Source organism: Trachinotus anak, unplaced genomic scaffold (assembly GCF_046630095.1).
Source record: "Trachinotus anak isolate AG129_WGS33_773 ecotype Australia unplaced genomic scaffold, CSIRO_AGI_Tana_v1 ptg000009l, whole genome shotgun sequence".
NCBI classification, from domain to species: Eukaryota; Metazoa; Chordata; class Actinopteri; order Carangiformes; family Carangidae; genus Trachinotus; species Trachinotus anak.
The window spans coordinates 9,580,389-9,603,038 of NW_027273860.1; the positions used below are offsets into that span (position 1 = coordinate 9,580,389).

The window sequence follows — 22,650 nt, forward strand, 5'->3', positions numbered from 1 at the left end:
CACGGGCATACAACTGTAATGTTTTCTATCAAGTTGTGAAAAGGTGGCAGACAGAGCGAAGTACAGCCACTAATGTCCAGTGGTCCCTGCCACACCCCTGCTCCACCACCACCAGCAAAATAAAATGGGACGAAGAGCTTCAAAACATGTCATGACAGAATAACTGTTAGTGTTTATGGGGATACTGGGGTCAAAGCCTCAGCTGTTAATTGATAGGTCTGGAAAATGTATGCTGCTTTATGATTCAGACCAAGATGGTCCTTTACTAGTCTTTATTGGGAAAATTTAGTCTGTCAAAGAAGCAAAGTGAACAGTACAAGAAAGAAAAGCTGCACAATGTCAGTAACGATACTTAAAAAGACAAATAATAGATGATAATTATCAAATATAACCTCCTTAAATGTCCAGATGAACCTAAGTAGAACCAAAATATAGCAGCAGCTTTTTAACAGTGACTTTAACCACGAGCGAGGATTAGATGGTCTGTTTGGGCACATGAAGCTCTATGGTTTTGGCCAAAACTTCCTCCTTCTACATACAAGACTCTCTACTGACAGTGTCCAGCTGTCAAAGTGTGCACTTGAATGAGGTAGAGTTATTATGATTAAAAATATGTTTCCTATGTGGGAAACATTGGGTACAGAATTCACCAGATATTTGAAAAATAAAAAGTTTCTTGCAGTCAGTAGCTATCAAGATCCACTTCATTGCTTGACACAATAAAAAGAATTAGGCATAACCAGTGTTCAGTTGATCGATTGAGTTGAAGTCTCTCTGGCATTTGTGGTTTTTTGTGTGTGTGTGTGTGTGTGTGTTTTATCTCATGGCAAGTAGCAAGAGGCCCAGGGCCTCAGGGGTATATGTGCATACTCCACGTATACATATACATATAATGAATAAAGTGCACTAGCTGACGTGGTCAGGGCCTGAAAGCAGCTCCTGTATTGTTATTACCAATGTTACAGAGGTGCCCCAATGTAGTTTCAATACCTCATTTCAGTTTATGTCCTGCTCAGGTTATGGACCATACTAAATATATTAGTGAACATGTACACAACAAAGGGTTTTTGCCCCCAGGCACCCAATGCATTATTAATTAGGACAGGGGTTGTTAATAAAGGTTGTATTTACTGTACTTAAAGGTTGTGTCGGTGCTATTTGCTCACTATTGTCTCTATGGTCAGAATGGAAGAAGCTTTGTCTGAGCTTCCTGGATGATGCAACAAAAAGCCCTTGTTTCAGAAAGCATAAGTTACCAGAGTCAGACTGAGTAAAAACAGCACCTCCCCCTCTCTTCTCTCAGTCTGAAGAGCGCCTGAAGAAGAGTGAAATCACTTGAGTCCAGAGGAGATCCACAGCTGGCTGCACAAGGAGTTTTTATACTTGACAAGATGGAACAAGTACTGGCACCGCTAAGGGAGGCTGTGAAGGAACAGGTGAGTTTAAGGGTGAAATTAAATTAAAGTGTTGATTGGAGAGTTGATTTTATCCACTTTTCTGAGTGATTATAAGATTTAAAATTATTTCTGTATTTGGATAATGAAGTGATAATTTTACATTTACAATTCTAGCAGATAAGTAGCATTAGCATACTGTAAACATTTTTTTTTACATAGTTTTACATTTTATGAGCATGGAAACAGATGTAAACAATGTCTATATAAAATTAGCAAGATACATTATGTAACAGGTTTCATCTGAACTTCAAGGGATATTTTTCAATTAATGCATATTTGTCAGATTAATTAGAAATTACACATATGACAGAGCCTCATGGCATGAAAACCAAAATTTATTTAAAAATTAATACCAACACATATAATGAATTCATACCCTCTTAGGTCATATCCTGCCAACAGCCATCACCTAATGGCAGCTGTGCTCACCTTGTGCCCAATGTATTGCTTTTAATCCACCATGGCTGTACTTCAAAAGAGAGTTAACAGATGAAACAATAGCATAAATTGTAAGGTGCCTGGGGAGGTAAAACAGTATTTTTCCTGCAGGGTGACTTGGTGCATCAGTTGAAGGAGAAGGGTGCATCAGAGCACGAGGTGAGCAAAGCTGTGGCAGAGCTGAAAGCCCGGAAGAAGATACTTGAAGCAAAGGTCAGCAACGGCTGGTTAATCTTTTACTGATATCGTTTGGCTTCACTTTCACTTTTTATATTAGAATATTTACTTTACAAATAATTTGGGGATTTTTTTTTATTTCCCTGTTCAGTTTGAAGGATAATTTTACAAACCATTAAGCAATTATGCACATTTATCACTTCTAGGAGCTTGCGTTGCAACCCAAAGAAGATGCAGTGGACAGGGTGAAAATGGAGGACACCTTAAAGAGAAGGTTCTTCTACGATCAGGCTTTTGCCATATATGGAGGTAAAATAGCATAATAATTAAATAATAAAAAAGAAGTGAAACCACCCAGTAAAGTTTTGACTGACGAGCGATTTCCTACACAGAGAAAATTAAAAATGTACAAAAATATGATGGCAACAGAGCATGCACAGTTCAAGAGAGATGTTACCTGAAATATTTCATTATACAGTCAAATCACTGATGGGTTTGCCTTTGAAAACTGACTGTTACCTCAGGTGTGAGCGGCCTGTATGACTTCGGCCCAGTTGGCTGTGCCCTGAAGAACAACATCCTGCAGGTGTGGAGGCAGCACTTCATCCAGGAGGAGCAGATCCTGGAGATTGACTGCACCATGCTGACTCCCGAGCCTGTCCTCAAGTAGGCGCCAGCAAACTCACACTCACTGCTCTTGACTGAGAAAGTGCAAATTTAAGTTAGACTTGGAACAGCTCTGTGGTAAAAACCCGTTGCCTCTTTTCAGGACGTCGGGACATGTGGACAAATTTGCTGACTACATGGTGAAAGATGCCAAGACTGGAGAGTGTTACAGAGCTGACCACCTCCTCAAAGGTGACTTTGTCCCACCACCATTACCTCATTTAAAGGATCAAAATGAGCCCCACCTGGTTTTCCATTGTTTCGTTGCACTCCAAAGAAGGTGTCAGATTTCATCCTTAAAGAGAAGGATGACCTGGTGACCTGCGGGAAACACATATGAACAGAGCAGATAATTACTAGCTGAGCTGTGACTGTCCAAGGTATACTCATCTGAAACTTGTACATTATAGATGAGAGTAACTACAGGCGGTCAGAATCTATTATAATAATGAGGCTACCTCTAGATTTTGGTGATATTTTTCTACTTTTTTGACTTCATTTCTGCAGATCCAGTTTTAACAGAATGTGCAAACAGGTTTTAACCCGTCGTACTGCGTTATATGTCCCCAGGGAGATTTTAGGTAGAGGCAGGGGAGTGGTGGGCCAGGAGGTCATATGCAACTGGTTATTCAGGTGTTCCTTAATTTAGAGGTTGTCCAATAATCAGAGTGTAAACTGAGTATGGCTTAATTACACTAGCATAAGTTTATTTATATATCATGTTGAGACAAGCTCAGAAAACCAAGTGAAAATAATTGTCTTGGGCTATCACACACTTTCACTCTCATTTATGTCAAAAAACATTTTCTTTTTAACAATTTCTGTGAGTCAAAAGCACCTTTAATGAAAAAGGCACAAGTATTAGTTGGGATAAAATCACTTTACATGTAAATAGACTGTGTTAGAGTTGTAGTTGTCTGTATAAAAAATGAAACAATATATTTTTCAATCTTGTATTGCTCTATAGTAGTAAGCACAGTGGTGCAGTGGTTAGCACTGTCGACCCCTGAGGGGAACTGAATGACAAAAAAAAAGCTCTATAGTAATAGCTCAATTATTTGTACATTTTTCAAATGTGCTTGTGTCATGTTTTTTGTACTTGTGGATTTATGGCAGCCTAGTGCTTTGCTACTTTATTACTTTGTCAAATTGACAAAATGTGAAGTCAGACTCATGGCTGAGTTTGTGCTGAAAAAAAGGATACTATACATGTGGGGAAATGACTGCACAGAAAGTCTGCAAAAAAATGAACCAAAATTAACATGGACTCCAGAGCACTATGATCCCTTAATTAGATTTTTTTAAACATGAAATTTCATTAATTTGCCCATTACTAACTAATTACTAATTTTAGAGGGTTTTTACCCCCTTGGATTCCCCGAGAGCATGTACAATCCCCATTAAAGATACTTTCATATATTACAATCAATTCATTTATCCATTATCTCCATGATTGGTGCCAATTTGAAGGTTTTTGTTTTTGTTTTTTTTTACCTCTTAAACACCCATATAATTCAAAAGGACATAATGTATCACAATCCATTAATTTTTTCATTAAAGAATCTCAAATTTGAGGCATAGAAACTTCAATACTAGAATACAAATCCCTTAAAACATCAGTAATTTTCACTGAAAATATTTCAGACCTTCCCAAATCCCAATGATCACATTCAGATTCCTGAAATAAAACAAATATATTGTATTGATATGATTACTAATTTGAAGATTACTAGATAACTAAGAACGTAAATAATGAACAGTTAATTTGCATTTACTGGGTTAAAGGGCTAAACATTACAATGACAGGAAACTCAATGTCAGGAAATTACATTTCTGGTGCTGAGTTTCCCATTGTTTATATAGGCATGTTTGGAATGAGAAAAGTATCGTATTAGTTAAGACTTGAGTGATTAAAAATTGGTATTTATGTTGCTGTGTATGCCTGGGCAAATCCCTGCTATTTCTTTCAAGGCTAATATTTGATTGGCAGTTGCTAACTGAGGTTTTTGTGTCCTCACAGCTCACTTAAAAAAACTCATGTCTGATGAGAAAACGGTGGAGAAGGTGAATGAGATGGAGGATGTTATCACTCAGGTGGGTGCTTTATGAACACAATGCACATAAGACATCTGCTGTTGGTGAAAATACTGACATTTGCTGGTTGAGAAATAATCACCTAATGCACTGCTGCTGTCTTTTGTTTCAGATGGACAACTACACTCAGCAGGAGCTGGCTGATCTCTTTGTGAAATACAATGTCAAGTCTCCCTCCACAGGAAATGACCTTACACCTCCCATCTCCTTCAACCTGATGTTTCAGACATCCATAGGGCCGGGAGGCAACATGCCCGGGTACTGACCATCTTAACACACAATCTGTCTCGAGTGTCTCATGTGTAAAAAGCATTTGCTGTATTGAAATTGTTTCAACTGTTTCTGTGCAGCTACCTGAGGCCTGAAACAGCTCAGGGGATGTTCCTCAATTTCAAGCGTTTATTGGAGTTTAACCAGGGGAAACTGCCCTTTGGTGCCGCTCAGATTGGAAACTCCTTCAGAAATGAAATTTCTCCCCGGTCTGGACTCATCCGTGTCAGGTAGTCAGAAACTCCAGCTCCTCAACACAAATCACCTACAAATTATAACAAATATACAGCGAGACTTCAACTTCTCCTGCTTGCAGAGAGTTCACCATGGCTGAGATTGAGCACTTTGTGGATCCAAATGAGAAGGTCCACCCTAAATTCTCTAATGTGGCCGACCTGGAGATCATGCTGTTCTCCTCAAAGGCTCAGACCAGTGGACAGCCGGCACAGATCATGAGGCTGGGGGACGCTGTGGAGCAGGTAGCGCTCATTTCATTTAACTTATTATCACGTGTGAGTGTGTGTATTTATTGTTAGTGCTGGAACATACTTTGTCTCATGTGGATGTAGTTATTGATGGTCACTAACAAATGTTATAACCCTCATTTAACAATATTATAGCAAATACAAACAGTAGGAAATAGAGGATTATATTATAAATGTTACACTATAAAATTCCCAGCACGCGCCATAGAAATGTCTTTTGCATAATTGTGATTACATAACTTACAATGCAATTTACTTATATAGTCTGAACAGGGAAACTGTTAATGCATTTAACCAATAATATGGTAAGTTTGAATTTACAAAAATGCTGTAAGATCAGATTGATCCAGCATTATATTCAAGCATGGTCATGACTTTCATCAACTCATCACATCTTTAAATCTTCTGTGTGTCTGCTGCAGGGAGTGATCAACAATTCAGTGCTGGGTTACTTCATTGGAAGAATCTACCTCTACCTGATTAAAGTTGGGCTCTCCAAAGACAAAGTGCGCTTCCGTCAACACATGGACAATGAGATGGCTCACTATGCATGCGACTGCTGGGACGCCGAGTCTAAAACCTCCTATGTAAATCTTTTCTCTTTTATTCTCTCTTATAAGCTCAACAGTTGAAAACAATGAGACCAAATCAATGTGCCTTATTCTTATACATGGTTGTTCTTCTCTCTCAGGGCTGGATAGAAATTGTGGGCTGTGCTGATCGCTCCTGTTATGACCTCTCATGTCACTCCAGAGCCACCAAAGTCCCTCTAGTGGCTGAAAAGCCTTTGAAAGAACCCATATCCTTCTGTTGTCCCAGTCCGACAACCCTGACTATAATCACACCATTATAGTTAGTTAATTTCTATTTCTGTCACACCAACAGGGACATTTGGCCCATTACAGTATGTCGTTACTTATCCAAAATCAAAATAATACCACATGCTTACAACAATATATGTTCATCTTTATGCTTTAAAATAATAGATTCATTTGAATTGTAGTTTTAAACACTCGTTTTAAGCGTGTTGGAAAAAAAGGTATATTTGAAAATGTTAACATTCATGTTAAAATTTCTCTGTTTTTGGAGAGGATGTTGATTGACGTCAGCAGTGTGCAAAGTGTTTTTGATCCTGTTTTTGACACAACAGTACCACTTGCAGTTGATATGATAATGAACTTTATTCTTATAGCACAAAATATGCATAAGATGCAATGGAAAGTGTTTTTAATAAAAAATGTATCAAATAATAATAATAATCATGACCTTAAAAATAAAAGAAGGATAGAATTAATTTAAAAGTGCAGACAAGAGCAAGCTTTTAATTGTTCCTGTTAGTACATATTAATGTATGGTCTATTGTATTAGCAGGCCTGTGTATAGTGTGTCTGTTTTAAACCTTAACTTCCTCACACAAAGTGGTAAATGTTGTCCAGTTTGAACCCAACAAAGGAGCCATAGGGATGGCCTACAAGAAAGATGCCAAGCTGGTTCTGGAGTACCTGGCTGTCTGTGACGAATGCTACATCAGTGATCAGGAGAAGCTTCTCAGTGACACTGGGTAATTACTGATCACTGCAGTGTACCACATGAATGTATTTATGAATCTTCTCTTAATTTTGCGGTCTTGTGTTTGTGTCTATAGAGAGTTCACCTTTGAGTCAGAGGGCAAAACATTCACACTGACCAAAGACATGGTCAGTGTGAAGAGGTTCCAGAAAACCTTGCACGGTAAGAGGTGACATCAAACCTGGCTTTGTGGCTGCAGAGTAGAACAGTGTGTTGTTCTTGTGAGAAAACAACCGTCTCTGTTTTCCCACAGTGGAGGAGATTGTTCCCAATGTAATCGAGCCCTCGTTTGGCATCGGCAGAATCATGTACTCTATCTTCGAGCACTCATTCCGTATCCGGCAGGGGGACGAACAGAGGACGGTAAGAACGCTTCAAAACAGAAATCAGATCTGAGTAAGAATCATGAGCTTGTTTTGATTTTTACCATTCTTTTTAACTGATGATTATCTATTTCTTGTCCAGTATTTCAGCTTCCCTGCTCCTGTTGCTCCATATAAATGTTCCATCCTGCCTTTGAGCCAAAACCAGGAGTTTATGCCATTTGTCTGCCAGTTATGTGAGTGTGATAAAACAATATTTAGTTTAAAGGAGTAGTTCAACATTTTGGGAAATATGTTTATTTGCTTTGTTTATTTGCATATAAACAAAAAAGATATAACATGTTCATGAGTGTGCTTCAGAGATGGTGGGAGGTGGATTTTGTTATCTTTTTGTTCTCTTGTTTCCAGCCTTAATGCTAAGCTAAGCTAACTGGCTGCTGGCTTTGGCTTCATATTTAAAGGACAGACATGAGGATGAGAATGAAAATCAATGTTCTTGTCTAACTCTCAGCAAGAAAGCGAATAAATGTATCTCCCAAAGTGTTCAACTATTTATTTTGGTTAACTGAACATAATTTGTTTTTCCTTCTGAAATTCATCTACTCAGTCGGTTTACTTCTTTTCATCCTCTTTTTCATCTCCTTTCAGCTGAGGCGATGGCCAAAAACGGCTTGTCTCACAAGGTGGATGACTCTTCAGGATCCATTGGACGGCGCTACGCCAGGTCGGACGAGATCGGAGTGGCCTTTGGCATCACCATCGACTTTGACACCGTGAACAAGACGCCACACACAGCCACGCTGAGAGACCGAGACTCAATGAGGCAGATCAGGGCCGAGGTAGATAATGAAATGACTTCAGCTCTTAATTGATAAAAAGTATCACATCTGTTTAACTCATTTACTAAAACGTATTGCAGGTCACTGAGTTACCAGCGATGGTTCGAGATCTGGCTAATGGCACCTTGATGTGGGCTGAGGTGGAGAACAAGTACCCCTTGTTTGAAGGACAGGAGACCAGCAAGAAGGAGTAAGCAGACAGGGACTCCTCTACTGTACACTCAGGGACCATATTGTCATTAAGATTTTGCATTTAGTCATTTTGTGAAAGTTTACTGGTTTAAAAAATGTGAGAAATTCAAACAGGAGTTGTAATGATGATGCTGCACAGGCTAAACATGATGACTGTATTTATAGTGTATAGAATAATAATTCGAGGTACTGTATCTTAATCTGTATTCAGACATGTATTATGATAAACAAGTAGCAACAGCTTCTGCAGATTTGCTTGTGTCACATAGACTGAATTAAAACCACTCAAAAACACGCTGGAGGGTTAACACAGCCCTCTGAGGCCTCGTACCTTAAACAGTATTATTGCCACTTGAACAACTCTCTTAACAACTCCCACTGGATGTGTAGCATTGATACCATGAAAGCAGAAAACATATATCCTGTATGTCTTGGTTGACTTTTCCAAATAAACCACATATGGCTCTTTCCACTGTGTAGACATGCATCCTATACTTTTGTTTTGGTTTGCTTTGTGTTTCCAGCTGTAATGTTGCCACTGTATTGTATTTTGTGTTACTGTCACTAGTCGGCACTGCGTGTTGTTGCACAGCTGCAGTTCATTGTAGAATGTGAAACATGGACGTCTGGCTTCAGCTCAAAATTGCAACAAGCTTAGACCCTCCCAAAACAGATCTGGCAACCAGGAATATGGAAAATACCACAGAGAGAAAAGAGAGAGGATGGGTCCTTTAATTTGAAAATGTTAAATAAAGAAATACACAATGCTGACTTAAAAAATGCAACAGATGTATGGTAATTCATGCTCATTTACATATAATTACAGTTTAATAGTCTGATACTATGTGTGATTTACACCAGAGATGAAAGACTATGCTGCACATCACAGAATTACTAGAAATAAGGGGGTTAATGTGGCTTAACCCCCTGCTACATTATATAGGAAGGTAGGATAACCTAAAACATGCCAAGATCAAAGACCCTGATAGACTCCTGATGTTGCCTGGCTTATAACCTATTATACTGATTTAGCAGTCCCCCTGTTCCGCCCCCACTGTGTCAGTGGTCAAAGTATAAATACATCCTGTCACCTTTAACCGGTGGCAGCTCCCTCTCAGGGAGTCAGAGGGACCCGCAGCCCAGCCTGCGCCCGGCGGATGCACAACAGTTTACATTTTGTTGTATGTTTTGTTTAACATGATATTTTAATCTGCATTTTTTATCCCTTCCAAGCAAACTGAAAAAGTTCGTTTTACAGCAACTTCTTCGGGCTCGCAACTGCTGCGTTCAAGGTCAGTATCACGACAGGTGCTGCAGAGGACAAACTGAAGAGCACGACCGTGTGGCATTTCAGCAGCAGGCATCTCCAGCAGGCACTGTGAGGAGAGAACAGGGGGAGTTTTGAATGTAGCTAATAATTTGTTTGACTCAGAGTGGCCTCTGTGTTCAGCAAACCCGAGAGAGTCCTGGTTGTGTTTGGTTTCTGCTTTACAAAGCCATCTATCATTGTTTCTCACCGGAGAGAAGTTGTTTGGATAAAAATAGCAGGCAGCTGCGCTTGGTTAGTGTCTTTACCTCTCTGAGGTCCAGTCAGTGGAAACTTGCCCATTTGCCCCCCTCTGTTCTTTCCTTGATAAAGGAGGTCAAGGCAGATAAAATTCCTAAATGATTAAGACTTAGTGTCATCTGACTGAGACTTAAAAAGCACAAGATACCGAAGTATTCAGCTGATACTGTATCTCTTGAATGTGAAAACAACGTCTTTAGGTCCAGAAGAAGATAGGTCAATATAAAGCCCCTCAGCTACAGCTACTGAACAGGTCACTATACACGCCCTGTGGCTTTTATATGGCATGAAGAGGTATCAAAAGTGTACAAATTCTTCATTTGAGTGGAGCCAGTGGTGAAATGTAACTCAGTACATTTACTCAAGTACGATACTTAAATGCAGTTCTAATGGTCTTCACCTGCATATTTAAATTTTATATAACTTTTCACTACTCCACTAAATATCATTATGGAAGTATTTAGCTTCTTTTTTTTTTTTTTAACTCTAAAACCTTTTACACCTGCAGGTACTAGTTATTTTGCAGATAGAGTTTTTACATAGAAAACCTATGATGAGCTATTGCCTCTTGGTTGAGCATGAAAATACTGCTGATATTATAATGATATAAAAAAAAACTCTGGAAGGAGCCATTCTGCTGACTATTGAGTACTTTTAGTTTTGATACTGATATATAAATATTCCATTACAAGAAAAAGTACATAAATATTATCAGGAAACTGCACCTTAAGTATCAAAAGTGAAATTACTCATCATGCAGAAACACTCCTCTCGTAATGTTATATCATTAATAATACGTTGTGTTGTTGGGTGTTATGGATATTATTACTTAATTTTAAGTGCTTTATGCAGGTAAGTGTAATAATAAAGTGCTGTATCCTATTTTCTAAGCTCCTCATGTGCTTTATGTGTAAAATGTTTAGTTAAAAGTAATTAATAACTAAACCTTTTGCATGTAGTTAAGTAGATTTATTAGGTAGCATAAAGGAAATACTCAATTTGTACATTTGTCAGAATTTGTACTTGAGTACAGTACTTGAGTAATTGTACTTAGTTACATTCCTCCACTGCTCTTATCAATCTTAAATTATTGGATGTGTTAATGTGTAAGCTACATGTAGATGGTGTAGATGGTCCAGGTAGTACAAGGCAGTAGTAGAATGTAGGTATATTTACTGAAGTACTCTACTCAGGTATAGTGCTGAAGTACTTGAACTTGAGCACTCCCAATTTTTGTCTGCCTTATACTTCTACTGCACTACATTTAAGTGGGAAATACTGCACTTTTTACTCCATTACATATATTTCACAGCTATAGTTACTTTTACATATAAAATATTGTTGTGTCAGTAATAATGATCCAATAATATGATAATATATCACTGACAGGGTCCTTTTGCATAATAAGTAGGTTCCTGATTTGTACGTCAAATCAGGCGTAAAACCTGTTCTAGTTGTACAAAGTGTTGACTGGTCTGACTGGTTGTGTGTTCAGGAGCCTCCGGAGCTCTTCCTGTCTTTATCACGATGGGGATCAAAGCTGCACTTCCCAAATATGAGATCTATTTCTACAACACGATGCTGTGTCTGGCCATGTTCTGGGCTGCCAGCTGGATCTTTGAGGTGTCCAGTTGTGAGTATGACACAACATGCAAACACAGGTGGAAACAGTTGTAGAATATAATGCTCATTTGGAGGTACTGATAATTAAACAATAATCAGTAAGTTAAAGTAAAAGTGCTAAAATATTTTAGAAGACTACTTTATTATAAAGTTGTTTAATTGTTCTTAGATCTTAACTTATACTAGATTTTTGAGTAAAAAAACAAAACAAACAACTGATATCAGTATATTATATATTAGAATGTCTCAGCCAACACTAAAAGGGGTAATAAGAAAACCACAACCTCTTCATCACTTGCTACTGTTTGATAATCCGCTGATACAGATTCATACCTGCTGCCACAGGTGTCCACTTCAGTGCTTGCATCTAAACTAACAGGTATGATGCACAGTCTGTCTACGCCAGCACAGTCCTAATTAGAGGTCTAATCAGGCAGTTAAATGAAAACGCCTGTGTGGGTCCACCATCACTGTGTGGGACAGACATTTGACATTTGAACTGGAATTCAGCGATCAGTCATTTTATTACTTAAACCTGTTACTTGCACACATTTTCCATTAAAAAAAAAGCATAAAAAAACATAAGTGAATGGAAGAAATGTTTTTGGACACAGTCATAGTCTGCACATGGTCGATTCATGAGTTTTAATCAGGCAGTTACATGGTAAAACCTCTGTGGTTCTGTATGGTGATGTTGTTTCTAAATGACCTTGAATATACCTTTAGCATTTCTGTATTTATCATCATCATCTATTGCTGATACTGACATATCTGTAATGAACTACTGTGTTGATATTATCCAAGATGGTAACCATGAATCCTTTATAAGAAGAATTTCCCACAGACCATGTTATAGAAAAAAAAAAGTTCAAACCAAATTTAAAAGAAATGTTGTCTTAACTGTGCCATAACAACATAAGTGTTGGCACCTCTGAAATGCTTGTCTTTCCAAAAGTAGAATAGTGCAATACAATGTACACATCAGTGCATTAGGTTACCCTGACATAGACTGTGACACTTGATGTTGAGACATACTGTACATTATAACTTATACTTGTTGTAGTACAGTCACATACAGACAACACAATGTGCAGTATACATATAGAGGCAGTGTCACTGTGTGAGGGTGAGGAGTTGGAGCTATGCAGACCACGCAGAGATCAGGTGTCAGTATTAATACCACAGAGCAGAAGAAGAAAATAGGCCCTGTGTTGGCCCTGCATAGTGTGTATTATTTCTGCATTCAAGGACAAGGAGATTAAAATAAAAGACAGAAAGTAATACATCAAGTGACAGAAAATTTAAATGTATGCTAAGCTTATTTCTTGTTGTGTTGCAGCTTTTCCATCAAACTTTATTTTGACGAGAAGTCAGGAAGGACAGTAGAACTAATAGTCAAAAATGATTAGGTCTTTTTTTAATCTATATTAGACTCTTCTCATCTTCTTTTGTCTTTTCTTTTCCAGCCAATGCAAACAGAAAGACATTCAAAACCACCGTGAAACCAGGGTGGTACTACTTTGGGAGGAAAATGGTGAGAGAACATAGTTTATTAAGTTAGAGTCCATTGATAGACATTTGTTGTTTCTAATTTTCATTCTCTGCTCACCGTTCTGCAGGATACAGCTGATTTTGAGTGGATGATGTGGTTTTCCACATTCAGAGAGCACATCCTGTTTGCTCTTTCTGGTCACGTGCTGTTCGCCAAGATCTGCACCATGCTGGCTCCACAGGTTCTAAATAACTGAATAATTGATTCATTTATTGAGCTCCTCTAAGGAAGAGTAATGCAGTGAAAGAGGTAAAGGAGTCGGGTTTAATGATCTGAGCAAAGCACCGAGCCACAAAGAAATAAGATGGAGGAAACAATCATGTTGTCCGACACGATGAATTTATCTCTCACTATGCTGTTATTATGAATGCTTGACATTTGAGAAACCCACTTTGTCACAATTTATTTTTACAACATTGCACAGTAGCTTTTTATATCATTACCTAAAACGGCAGATGACGAATGGAACCAGGTGGAAAGGAAAACACTGAGCAAAAGTCAAATGGGGGGATGACTGCAGATGAAGAATGAAAGAGACAGAGAGCAATAAATAGAAATGTAGCTCTATATTTAGCAAGATCAGTTATGTCAGTGTGGTTTGGTTAGACACCATTAGACCACATGTCATGTCATGTGTCGGCAAAGTCTCAGGGTGAAAGTCTATCCTTAAGTATAGATTTTATAATGTGTCCCTTTGTGTATAATGTATACAGATCAACAAGATGGCCTCATGATAAACAGGCCTCTGTGGGGGACTCTACTGTTCTTTTACTTATAGACAGACTGTAAACAGTTTTATCTTCAGGTGTTTGACATTTCTAAAGCCAGATACAAGCTGTATCATTAGATTGACTTTGGATGTGTGGTCGTGAGGTGACACTATTTTTCTCCCTCACAGTACAGGTCCTTGGTGTACATGGTGTATGGCCTCCTGGCTGTGTGGACCAGTATGGGCTGGACATATGTCACCCTCATCCTGTCCCACTGTATCCTGCTCTACAGCATCTCCTTAGTGAAAATCCGCTGGCTTTGCTTTGTCACTGGTCTGTGTACCCTCGCTACGTTCAAGTGTGAACCCTTCGTGTCCTGGCAGGTAAACTGCTGCCTACATAGTAGAAGTGATTACACAAGGGGAATAAAGTTTGAGGGAATTGTTATCTTATTTCTCTTTTATTCTTTATTTTCCTTGTTTTTCTTCACACAGGCTGGATTTGTCGAGGGGGACTTTGAGCTGCGTCATGTTCTTTTCTATGGAGGTTGTGGGTTTACAATTATGCGCTGTATGAGTTTTGCTCTGGAGAACTGTGAAAGGAAAGAGGGAAACTACAGCATCCTGGAGCTGCTCAAGTACAATTTCTACCTCCCCTTCTTCTATTTTGGGCCCATCATGACCTTCGATAAATTTTATGTTCAAGTAAGTCAAACTTGGGTCTTTTTTTAATCATTCCCAGTCATTCAGCAGCTCCTAACTGTTTTGGTTTGTTACCCTTTAAAATAAAGCTTGTTAGGTTTCTCTATTTGATTTTACTGAGGTAAAACAAACAAGTAATTCAGAAGAAATAGATAAATAAGGTTAAAGGAACAACTGAAAAAATAAATGTATATATGTATAGTTATGTTGTTAATTACCTTGCAATCCCTTAAGGTGGTCCTTTCCCCCAGGTTGGGAGCCACTGTCCTAGAGGATGCTTTGATTTCTTTGAGAGGTGGTAATCTAAAGTTATCTAAACTTCACAGGTTCTTTCATGGTCAGACCATCACAACATACTGAAGGAGATCATTTAAAAAACATCAGCATTGCAGTTGAAGAGTTCCCCTTACTGCCTTGTTCATGTAAAGGATTGACTCAGCAATCCATTCAGATTCCATGAATTAACACCAAAATCAATCATCACATTTGTAATGTATGCAGAGAGTGTCCTTCATGAGCTGCAGGGTAGCAGTATAGAGGTTGGGTGTCTATGACCACATGGTAGTTGAGACACGTGTCTGCTGCCCCCTGCAGGCCAACAAGTCGGACCTGACAAGGAAAGAACGGGAGATGTGGAATATCAGTATGCAGGGCCTGATCCACCTGGGGGTCATCATTGTAGTGGACGTCCTCTTTCATTTCATGTACATCCTCACCATCCCCACCGACATGAAGCTGCTGAAACACCTCTCTGACTGGGCTCTAGGTCTGGGCCACCTCCTGGAAATGACTACTTTATAATGCTGTGGCACATTAATTACAGCAGTTTTGGCACATCTAACATGTTCTATCAACTGTTTACTGTTCTTGGTGTAAAATGAAGGTATAACTAATATGCTTGCTTTGTTTCCAGTGGGTCTAGCCTACCTTAACTTGGTGTATGACTGGGTAAAAGCCGCTGTCATGTTTGGAGTCATCAACACAGTATCCAGACTGGATCATCTAGACCCTCCCAAGCCACCAAAATGTATCACTCTGCTCTATGTGTTTGCTGAAACGTGAGTCGACTTTTCGCAGCTAGCTTCATTACACTCATGATATAACTTTGGAATACTAAACCTGATCTTGACGTTTTCTCTTTTTGTAGCCACTTTGACAGAGGAATCAATGACTGGCTGTGCAAGTGAGTGCTTCAGAGAGACCAATAAATTAAATGAAGTTGTATTAATTCTATCAAGTTTAGAAGTTGTGATGATTTCCTTCTCACAGGTATGTGTATGATTACCTGGGTGGGAAACATGACAAAGTGGTGGAGGAGCTGGTGGCTACACTGTGCACCTTTGGCGTTACCATCCTCTGGCTGGGACCCTGCGAGGTGGTGCTGATCTGGGCCTTCTTTAACTGTTTTGGCCTCAACTTTGAGCTGTGGACTGCCAAGCTCTTCTCCATGGAGCCTTTTGCTTCCTTTGAGGTTGGTTTACACTTCAGAAAGAATATTGAGGTAAAATGCTTTTTGTTTATTAAATTTATTTTTCTTTTCCTTTTTAAATTTTTTTTTTTCTTTTACAGATGGCAATGTCAGAAGCAATGTCCCGCAGGGTTAGAGCCATCTTCAATACTTTCAACTTCTGGAGTATTGTGCTATACAACATCCTGGCGCTGAACAGTTTGGACTTTGCTAAGTTGGTCACCAAACGGCTGCTTCTCAAAGGTAATTTTTTTTTTTTTTTTTAGTTTGAAGAGGGTTTTATTTTTTTTTCACCAGCCCTATTAATAATGAAATTGTGTATCTCATTACCTTCCCAGGCTTCCCTATAACCACCATCATCGTCATGTTTATGACCTACTGCCTGATTCAAGTGATTAAGGAGCGAGAGAGGAGACAGGCCCTTATTGATGATCCTGATCCTCTTCCTCGTGCCCCCCCTCCAAATGCCACCCCCAGCCTGACCAGTGCTCCAGCTGCACCTGCCGCTGCTCAGCCAGTCCCAGATCCCAGCAAGGAAAAAGCAGAGTAGATATTTAATGTCCACCTAGTGCTGCAGATAATGAAGGATGTAGCAGCCAACCCTATTATTGCCAATCTAGATTTTATAATGTCACCTTCACTGGCTTCACTACTTCTGCTGATGTCAAAAACTGCATTTACTGTAAATATGTTTACCATCATTTAACTGTAAGTGAAAACATCTAAATCTTAATGAAAGACAATCATATTTGATGTATTATATAATGTACAGTTCACCTCATGTGTATACTGTCCGGTACCCTATGTGAATGAAAAGTTACAAAATGTTTCTCTCAAACTGTTTTAACACATTGTAGGGAAGTTCGAATTAAATTTAGTTTTTCTGAAATCTCTGCTTTCACTTTTAATGCAAAAAAATAAACTGCAAAGATTTGTTCAAAGCGCATTGTTTTGTGTCGTTATGGAAAGTTTCTGACCTTGTAATAGAGCTGTTAAAATATGAATGAGAGAGTGGGGCTTTTTACACCATTTGAGTCAGTGGTGTATCTTGTTGTTAGGGGCGTGAGGTATTTCTGTGGCATTACATCAGTGGTATAACTTAATTCCTGTTTGATGCCTCCACTCTGGAAACACTTAAGCACTGTGTAGAGAAAAGGTGATGGCTACACTTGTAATAAGTCACTGCCTGGACCCGGACAGTGTGGTATAAAAGGTAAAAATAACATGAAAGAGGGGAGATTATGCTTGACGCACTGGTTCCTTTAACCAAACCACTCTAATGCTTTTACACACGAGGATCAGTTTACTTATCGTGGAGCACTACATGGTCTGTGAAAACAGGTGTAAGTCTTTAGTGGCTCTAGAGGACTTTTCCAAAGTCTAAGAAAAATACCTTGATGATGTCATCAAAGGTGATCTTAGCGTGGGCCTCAGAGTCCAACTTTTTAAATAGTTGGACATGCTTATTTTGCTTTCTTGCTGAGAGTAAGATGATTATCTGTATGTTGATTCAATATTAAAGGAGCTACAAGGTTATGCTATTGCCACAAAGCTTAAGTTTATTAACATCTGTTTACTCACCAGTCTAGAAGAAACGTTACAAGTTAAGCATCAAGCATCTGCCCTGAAAATAGCAGTGCAGCTCAGAGGGAGTATTGTAACCTCTTGTATAATAAACGAAGGAGTGGCTGAAGATCTTAGCAAGCAACCTAAGCTAGGGCCAACAGCCGGTTGGTTCCCTGGCTATGCTAGCATATTTCTCAAAATGAGTTAAACTATTTCTTTTACAATTCGAAAAATTGTACTAGTCATGCAAAGAAAAACTAGTCATGCAAAGAAGGTTACTAGCTTAGTTTAGAAGAATAGCTGTAACGGCCATCTCAGCCCCTGACACCCTTAAGGTTTGAAAGTTTTTCCTAAACTGCATCCTTAAGAAAAAAAAAATGTATGGCAGAGTGAAAAATAATCTGCAAGTTTTTCTTTCCTGCGGCATTGTGGGGACTAAAAGTCACTGGAACATCCCTCTAATGAGACACTAACTTTAAAAAAAAGTCATATCCTGAAATATCTGAACTCAAGGAAAACAATAAGTGGTGTGTTTGGAGGGGCACATCACAACCAAATTACAATATTTTTATATTACCTCTATCAGTTCTTAAAGTGTGTACGTTCCACAAAACTGTGTAAATATCATGTAAATGACGTAATATAACAAATTGACAAGGTGACACAGTGGCTATGATGACTCAGTCACAGAGACCCTTTAGGGCAGCCTCTAACTCAGCCCCCTGTGACACGGGTCAGACATATTTCCCATAAAGCAATGTGTCAGCTGTCTAAGTGTGGGTGGATGTTCCTGGGGAGTGGGTAGGGGTAGGGCTGGAGGTGGGAAAGAGGGACTGAAGCGTGGATATTGCATTTCATGTTCCAGAATGAAGCCCATAGCTCCACACCGAGCACCCAGTCTATAAATAACCTCCCAGTTGGAGCTCAGTTGAAGGGTCAGGACAGCTGAGGGAGTGGGCCGCCCCTGGGTTCAGCTGGTGAGGGCTAATAGCAGACTGACTGTGCCTCTGAATCCTCTTTCCAGGCTAGAAATTAGAACTACTCTGCTAAAAAGAAGATTCACTTTTTTGTTTGATTTGCAGCCCCTGAAAGGCTCTTCATACTCAACCGCCAGTAAAAATGGCTCTACCTATAAACCCCATGGACGAGCCCAGGATGTACCAGCAGACATTGCTCCAGGACGGCCTCTACGACTTGCTGGAGAATGACAAGCTGGTTGACTGTGTGCTGAAGATCAAAGACAAGGACTTCCCCTGCCACCGGCTGGTCCTGTGTGCGTGCAGCTCGTACTTCCGCTCCATCTTTCTGTCTGACCTAGAAGAGAGCAAAAAGAGGGAGATTGTCCTGGAGGATGTGGAGCCTGGTGTCATGGGGCTGGTCCTCAAGTACCTGTACACCTCAAAAATCAACGTGACAGAGCAGAATGTTCAGGACATCTTCGCTGTGGCTAATGTGTACCAGATTCCCTCAATTTTCACTGTATGTGTCTCTTTCCTACAAAAGCGCCTGAGCCTCAGCAACTGTCTGGCTATCTTCAGGCTCGGCCTGATGCTAGACTGTCCCAGGTTGGCTGTCTCTGCCCGAAACTACGCCTGTGAACGCTTCCAGCTCATCTCCAGAGATGAGGAGTTCCTCCAGCTGCTCCCCAGTGAGCTGGCAGCCATTTTATCAAACGACAACCTGAACGTAGAGACAGAAGAGGCGGTGTTTGAGACTTTGATGAACTGGGTGTCCCGGGACACAGACAGCAGAGAAAAGGAGTTGCCAGGTTTGCTGGATTGTGTTCGTCTGCGTCTTGTCGACGAGGACTACCTGAAAGACACAGTGGAGAAACACAAACTTCTCTCTTCAAATCCTGATTTGCAGCAGAAACTCCAGCTGGTTAGGGATGCTCGTGCCGGGAAATTGCCTGAGGTTAAAAAAAACAAGAAGGAGAATAGTGGAGCAGAAAAAGATGGAGAGAGGGAGGATAATGAGGAGGAAGAAGAAGAAGGTCTTCTCCCAGGCATCCTGAATGACAACCTCAGATTCGGCATGTTCGTCAGGGACTTGATACTGATGGTCAATGACACAGGTGCTGTGGCCTATGATCCATCAGGGAATGACTGCTTTGTAGCATCACTCTCCACACAGATTCCCAAGAACCACACCAGCCTAGTCACCAGGGAAAACCAGATTTTTGTGGCAGGAGGATTATTCTTTGATGAACAGAACAAGGAAGATCCACTGTGCTCCTATTTCCTGCAGGTAGGTAGAGGCTCTAAGTAAAGATTTGATAGAGGAGAGAGGAGTCCCACAGCATCTCTGGGCAGGATTAAGAAAGAAAGCTTTAAAGTTTTCTTTCATTTCCAAAAAATACATTATGATGCAACAAAATTACTGTTGAATTTGTGCTTGAAATTGCACTAAAACCCCACTGTCCCTTTGGTGGGTCAGTTAGTACAAACTCATGCTGTCCAGCCAGCAGTTGTTCAAACCCACAAACAAAAATTTCTCTTTGATGAAACTGTGTAGCCATAAAAATGCTGGAGTCTTGGGTTGAATATTTCCCTGAGGTTTTTGGTTTGATCTGAGTATATGTCTGTTCATGCCTGTCTGCACGCATTGCAGTATGTATACTCTACCACAGTAACCTTCAGGTACAAATGTTTTTCTCCTGTGAACTCAGTATGACCCGGTCAGTGCTGATTGGCTGGGGATGCCGCCTCTCCCATCTCCTCGCTTCTTGTTCGGGCTGGCCGAGGCAGAGAACTCCATCTTTGTGTTGGGAGGGAGGGAGCTGAAGGAGCAGGAGCACACGCTGGACTCAGTTTTGGTCTATGACAGACAGTGAGTACAAGTTTGAGTTTATATATCAAGTCTTAGAGTGGATGATGAATTTAGTGAAATTATTTAATACACTGCTATTCTTGGGACTGAATCCTAATAAATAATACATTTCCTGTGGTTTTGCATTTGCAGATCTTTTAAATGGGGTGAATCAGAGTCAATTCCTTACCCAGTTTATGGACATGCAACGATATCCCACAATGATATTGTCTATGTGATTGGAGGAAAGGGGGAAAACAAGTAAGCATAAAGTGTGATCAAAATATCAATATCCATCTGTGGCAATTATTTAATTTAGGCCTTTGTTTATGAATTCAGCAACACATTTTTCACTTAAGAAAAGTCATTTAAAAGAGACCACTAGGGAATGGCGAGCGTCAGAGGCACTATTTTCTTTGTCTCTCTATGAAAAGGAGCTGTCTAAATAAGATGTGTGCATATGATGCCAAGAGATTTGAATGGAAGGAGCTTTCGCCCATGAAGATCGCACGCTCCTTATTTGGAGCCACCGTTCATAAGGACAAAATATATGTGGCAGCAGGAGTCACCGACAATGGCCTGACAGACTCTGTGGAGGTGTACAACATCGCTACTAACAAGTGAGTTCATCAAAATCAGTGAATATGGCTGACGAAAGGGGAATGTGGATATCTCATATAGCAGCTGGTGCAAAGTTTATACTGCTGAAGCATCAGTGGTGGAACCCTTCAAGTGTGAAATCCTCTGACCCCTTTTTTCCCCCCATCACATTTTAACATTATCCTTTTGTAAAATGTCTTAATTGTTTTTGTATATGCAACTGGCAAAAGAGGGAAGTCACACTGAAGATATACTACTTGGTTTACTGATGTATTAATAAATATACAAATATATTAATTTATTTCTTTTTTTCCCCAGTTAATTTAAGTTGCAATTTGTAGTTTTGCATATTTGCATACTTGACACCTCCTTAAGTGTATTGTACTTAACAGTACCTCTGTATGTGTGTTGACATTTTTCAGGTGGTCAGACTTTGTAGCGTTTCCCCAGGAGCGTAGCTCTCTGAACCTGGTGTCTTTGGCTGGCTTGCTGTACGCTGTGGGAGGTTTTGCCATGATGCCTTTGGAGGACAGCGATGACGTCGTTCCCAAAGAGATTAACGATATCTGGAGGTTGGTCACAGTCATAGACATATCCCTTTTAATTCAGACATTCATGCCTTCGGCACATTGTGATGGACAGCACAATGTTAAATTAGCAGGTGATTTTACTTTAATATTTCCACTTCATCGAGCCAAAATCAAAACTAAAGAGATAAATTGTCTCTGTGTGTTTGTATGTTAAAGAGAAATTAAACTGGTGTACCATTTGCAGCTGGTATTCTAGAGTAGCCCAGACATAATTCATACAGAAACAGCACATGCTCTACAGTGTTCATTTTACCAAAAACCAAAAACCATTGTATATTGTTACACATCACACTAAAAAAAAATACCCGGGTATTTTTTAAATGACAGTAAAAACTAAATACTGATGTACTGCACAACCATACCCTACATCAAAAGTATATATTTACTTTAAGTCAATATCAGTGGATGTCCAAATTTTGCATTTCATGACAAATTGTCTGTCAACCTCCTCAGGTATAATGAGTCAGAGAAAATGTGGAACGGGATCCTCAGAGATATCCAGTACGCGTCAGGGGCCACTATCCTCGGGGTCCGCCTCAACACCCTGCGTCTCACCAAGATGTAAAACCACCTCCGGTGCCTGTTTGTCTACAGAAATCTGGAGTCCACATTAGTTTTACAGCAGTCCAAGGACAAGTACAGCTATGTTCAAGGTCACAATGACATCTAACATGACCACATTTGTCGAGAATCAGCTTGTATGTTTGGTGTTCTCTTTGTTTATTTTACACAGTGCGGCAGCATTTCTAATTGTATACTTACTACTTATGATTCTGGCCTAATGTCATGGACACTTTTCTTTTTTAATTAATAACATTTTTATATGTGTTTCAGCAACAGATTCAGTTTGTAAAATTGTAAACAATATGTAGTTTTTTTTTGCAATGGGTGGAATAAAATTGAAGTATTTAAGTACCAACCATAAACTGTCTTGATTATTATGGGGAATGTGCTG

The 22,650-nt window shown here is 39.6% G+C and overlaps 3 protein-coding genes across 4 annotated transcripts; all 3 read left to right on the forward strand.

Annotated features, from left to right (window-relative positions):
- Positions 1–1,261: 1,261 nt before the first annotated feature.
- Positions 1,262–9,002, forward strand: LOC139625283 (glycine--tRNA ligase). Its single transcript, XM_071485128.1, has 17 exons — positions 1,262–1,436; positions 2,007–2,108; positions 2,279–2,381; positions 2,597–2,738; positions 2,842–2,930; positions 4,759–4,832; positions 4,945–5,090; positions 5,183–5,332; positions 5,419–5,581; positions 6,010–6,174; positions 6,279–6,386; positions 7,003–7,148; positions 7,233–7,318; positions 7,410–7,519; positions 7,622–7,715; positions 8,128–8,318; positions 8,399–9,002. Exons 1-17 carry the CDS (start codon positions 1,392–1,394, stop codon positions 8,510–8,512), a joined length of 2,028 nt encoding a protein of 675 aa, XP_071341229.1. The 5' UTR covers positions 1,262–1,391; the 3' UTR covers positions 8,513–9,002.
- Positions 9,003–9,612: 610 nt separating this feature from the next.
- hhatlb (hedgehog acyltransferase like, b) lies at positions 9,613–17,072 on the forward strand. Of its 2 annotated transcripts, XM_071485129.1 has the most exons (13): positions 9,660–9,802; positions 11,573–11,710; positions 12,026–12,079; positions 13,167–13,234; positions 13,320–13,433; positions 14,151–14,345; positions 14,457–14,666; positions 15,258–15,429; positions 15,577–15,721; positions 15,811–15,846; positions 15,933–16,134; positions 16,233–16,374; positions 16,470–17,072. In XM_071485129.1, exons 2-13 carry the CDS (start codon positions 11,605–11,607, stop codon positions 16,679–16,681), a joined length of 1,656 nt encoding a protein of 551 aa, XP_071341230.1. In that variant the 5' UTR covers positions 9,660–9,802; positions 11,573–11,604; the 3' UTR covers positions 16,682–17,072. The 2 variants fall into 2 exon arrangements, with proteins under 2 accessions (XP_071341231.1, XP_071341230.1); XM_071485130.1 differs by lacking the exon at positions 12,026–12,079 and having other exon boundaries at positions 9,613–9,802.
- Positions 17,073–18,591: 1,519 nt separating this feature from the next.
- Positions 18,592–22,621, forward strand: klhl40b (kelch-like family member 40b). The gene is made up of 6 exons (XM_071485133.1): positions 18,592–19,944; positions 20,366–20,526; positions 20,659–20,766; positions 20,940–21,125; positions 21,528–21,677; positions 22,149–22,621. Exons 1-6 carry the CDS (start codon positions 18,817–18,819, stop codon positions 22,258–22,260), a joined length of 1,845 nt encoding a protein of 614 aa, XP_071341234.1. The 5' UTR covers positions 18,592–18,816; the 3' UTR covers positions 22,261–22,621.
- Positions 22,622–22,650: the final 29 nt, after the last annotated feature.

Excerpts from the sequence above, each read along its gene's own strand:
- LOC139625283 (XM_071485128.1), top strand. The coding sequence starts at position 1,392 with ATGGAACAAGTACTGGCACCGCTAAGGGAGGCTGTGAAGGAACAG. Across the intron at positions 1,437-2,006 it reads GGGAGGCTGTGAAGGAACAG|GGTGACTTGGTGCATCAGTT; the intron begins GTGAGTTTAAGG and ends TTTTTCCTGCAG. Across the intron at positions 5,091-5,182 it reads CCGGGAGGCAACATGCCCGG|CTACCTGAGGCCTGAAACAG; the intron begins GTACTGACCATC and ends GTTTCTGTGCAG.
- hhatlb (XM_071485129.1), top strand. The coding sequence starts at position 11,605 with ATGGGGATCAAAGCTGCACTTCCCAAATATGAGATCTATTTCTACAAC. Across the intron at positions 11,711-12,025 it reads GATCTTTGAGGTGTCCAGTT|ATTCATACCTGCTGCCACAG; the intron begins GTGAGTATGACA and ends CCGCTGATACAG. Across the intron at positions 12,080-13,166 it reads GCTTGCATCTAAACTAACAG|CCAATGCAAACAGAAAGACA; the intron begins GTATGATGCACA and ends TTTCTTTTCCAG.
- klhl40b (XM_071485133.1), top strand. The coding sequence starts at position 18,817 with ATGGCTCTACCTATAAACCCCATGGACGAGCCCAGGATGTACCAGCAG. Across the intron at positions 20,767-20,939 it reads GGAGGAAAGGGGGAAAACAA|GAGCTGTCTAAATAAGATGT; the intron begins GTAAGCATAAAG and ends CTCTATGAAAAG. Across the intron at positions 21,126-21,527 it reads TACAACATCGCTACTAACAA|GTGGTCAGACTTTGTAGCGT; the intron begins GTGAGTTCATCA and ends GACATTTTTCAG.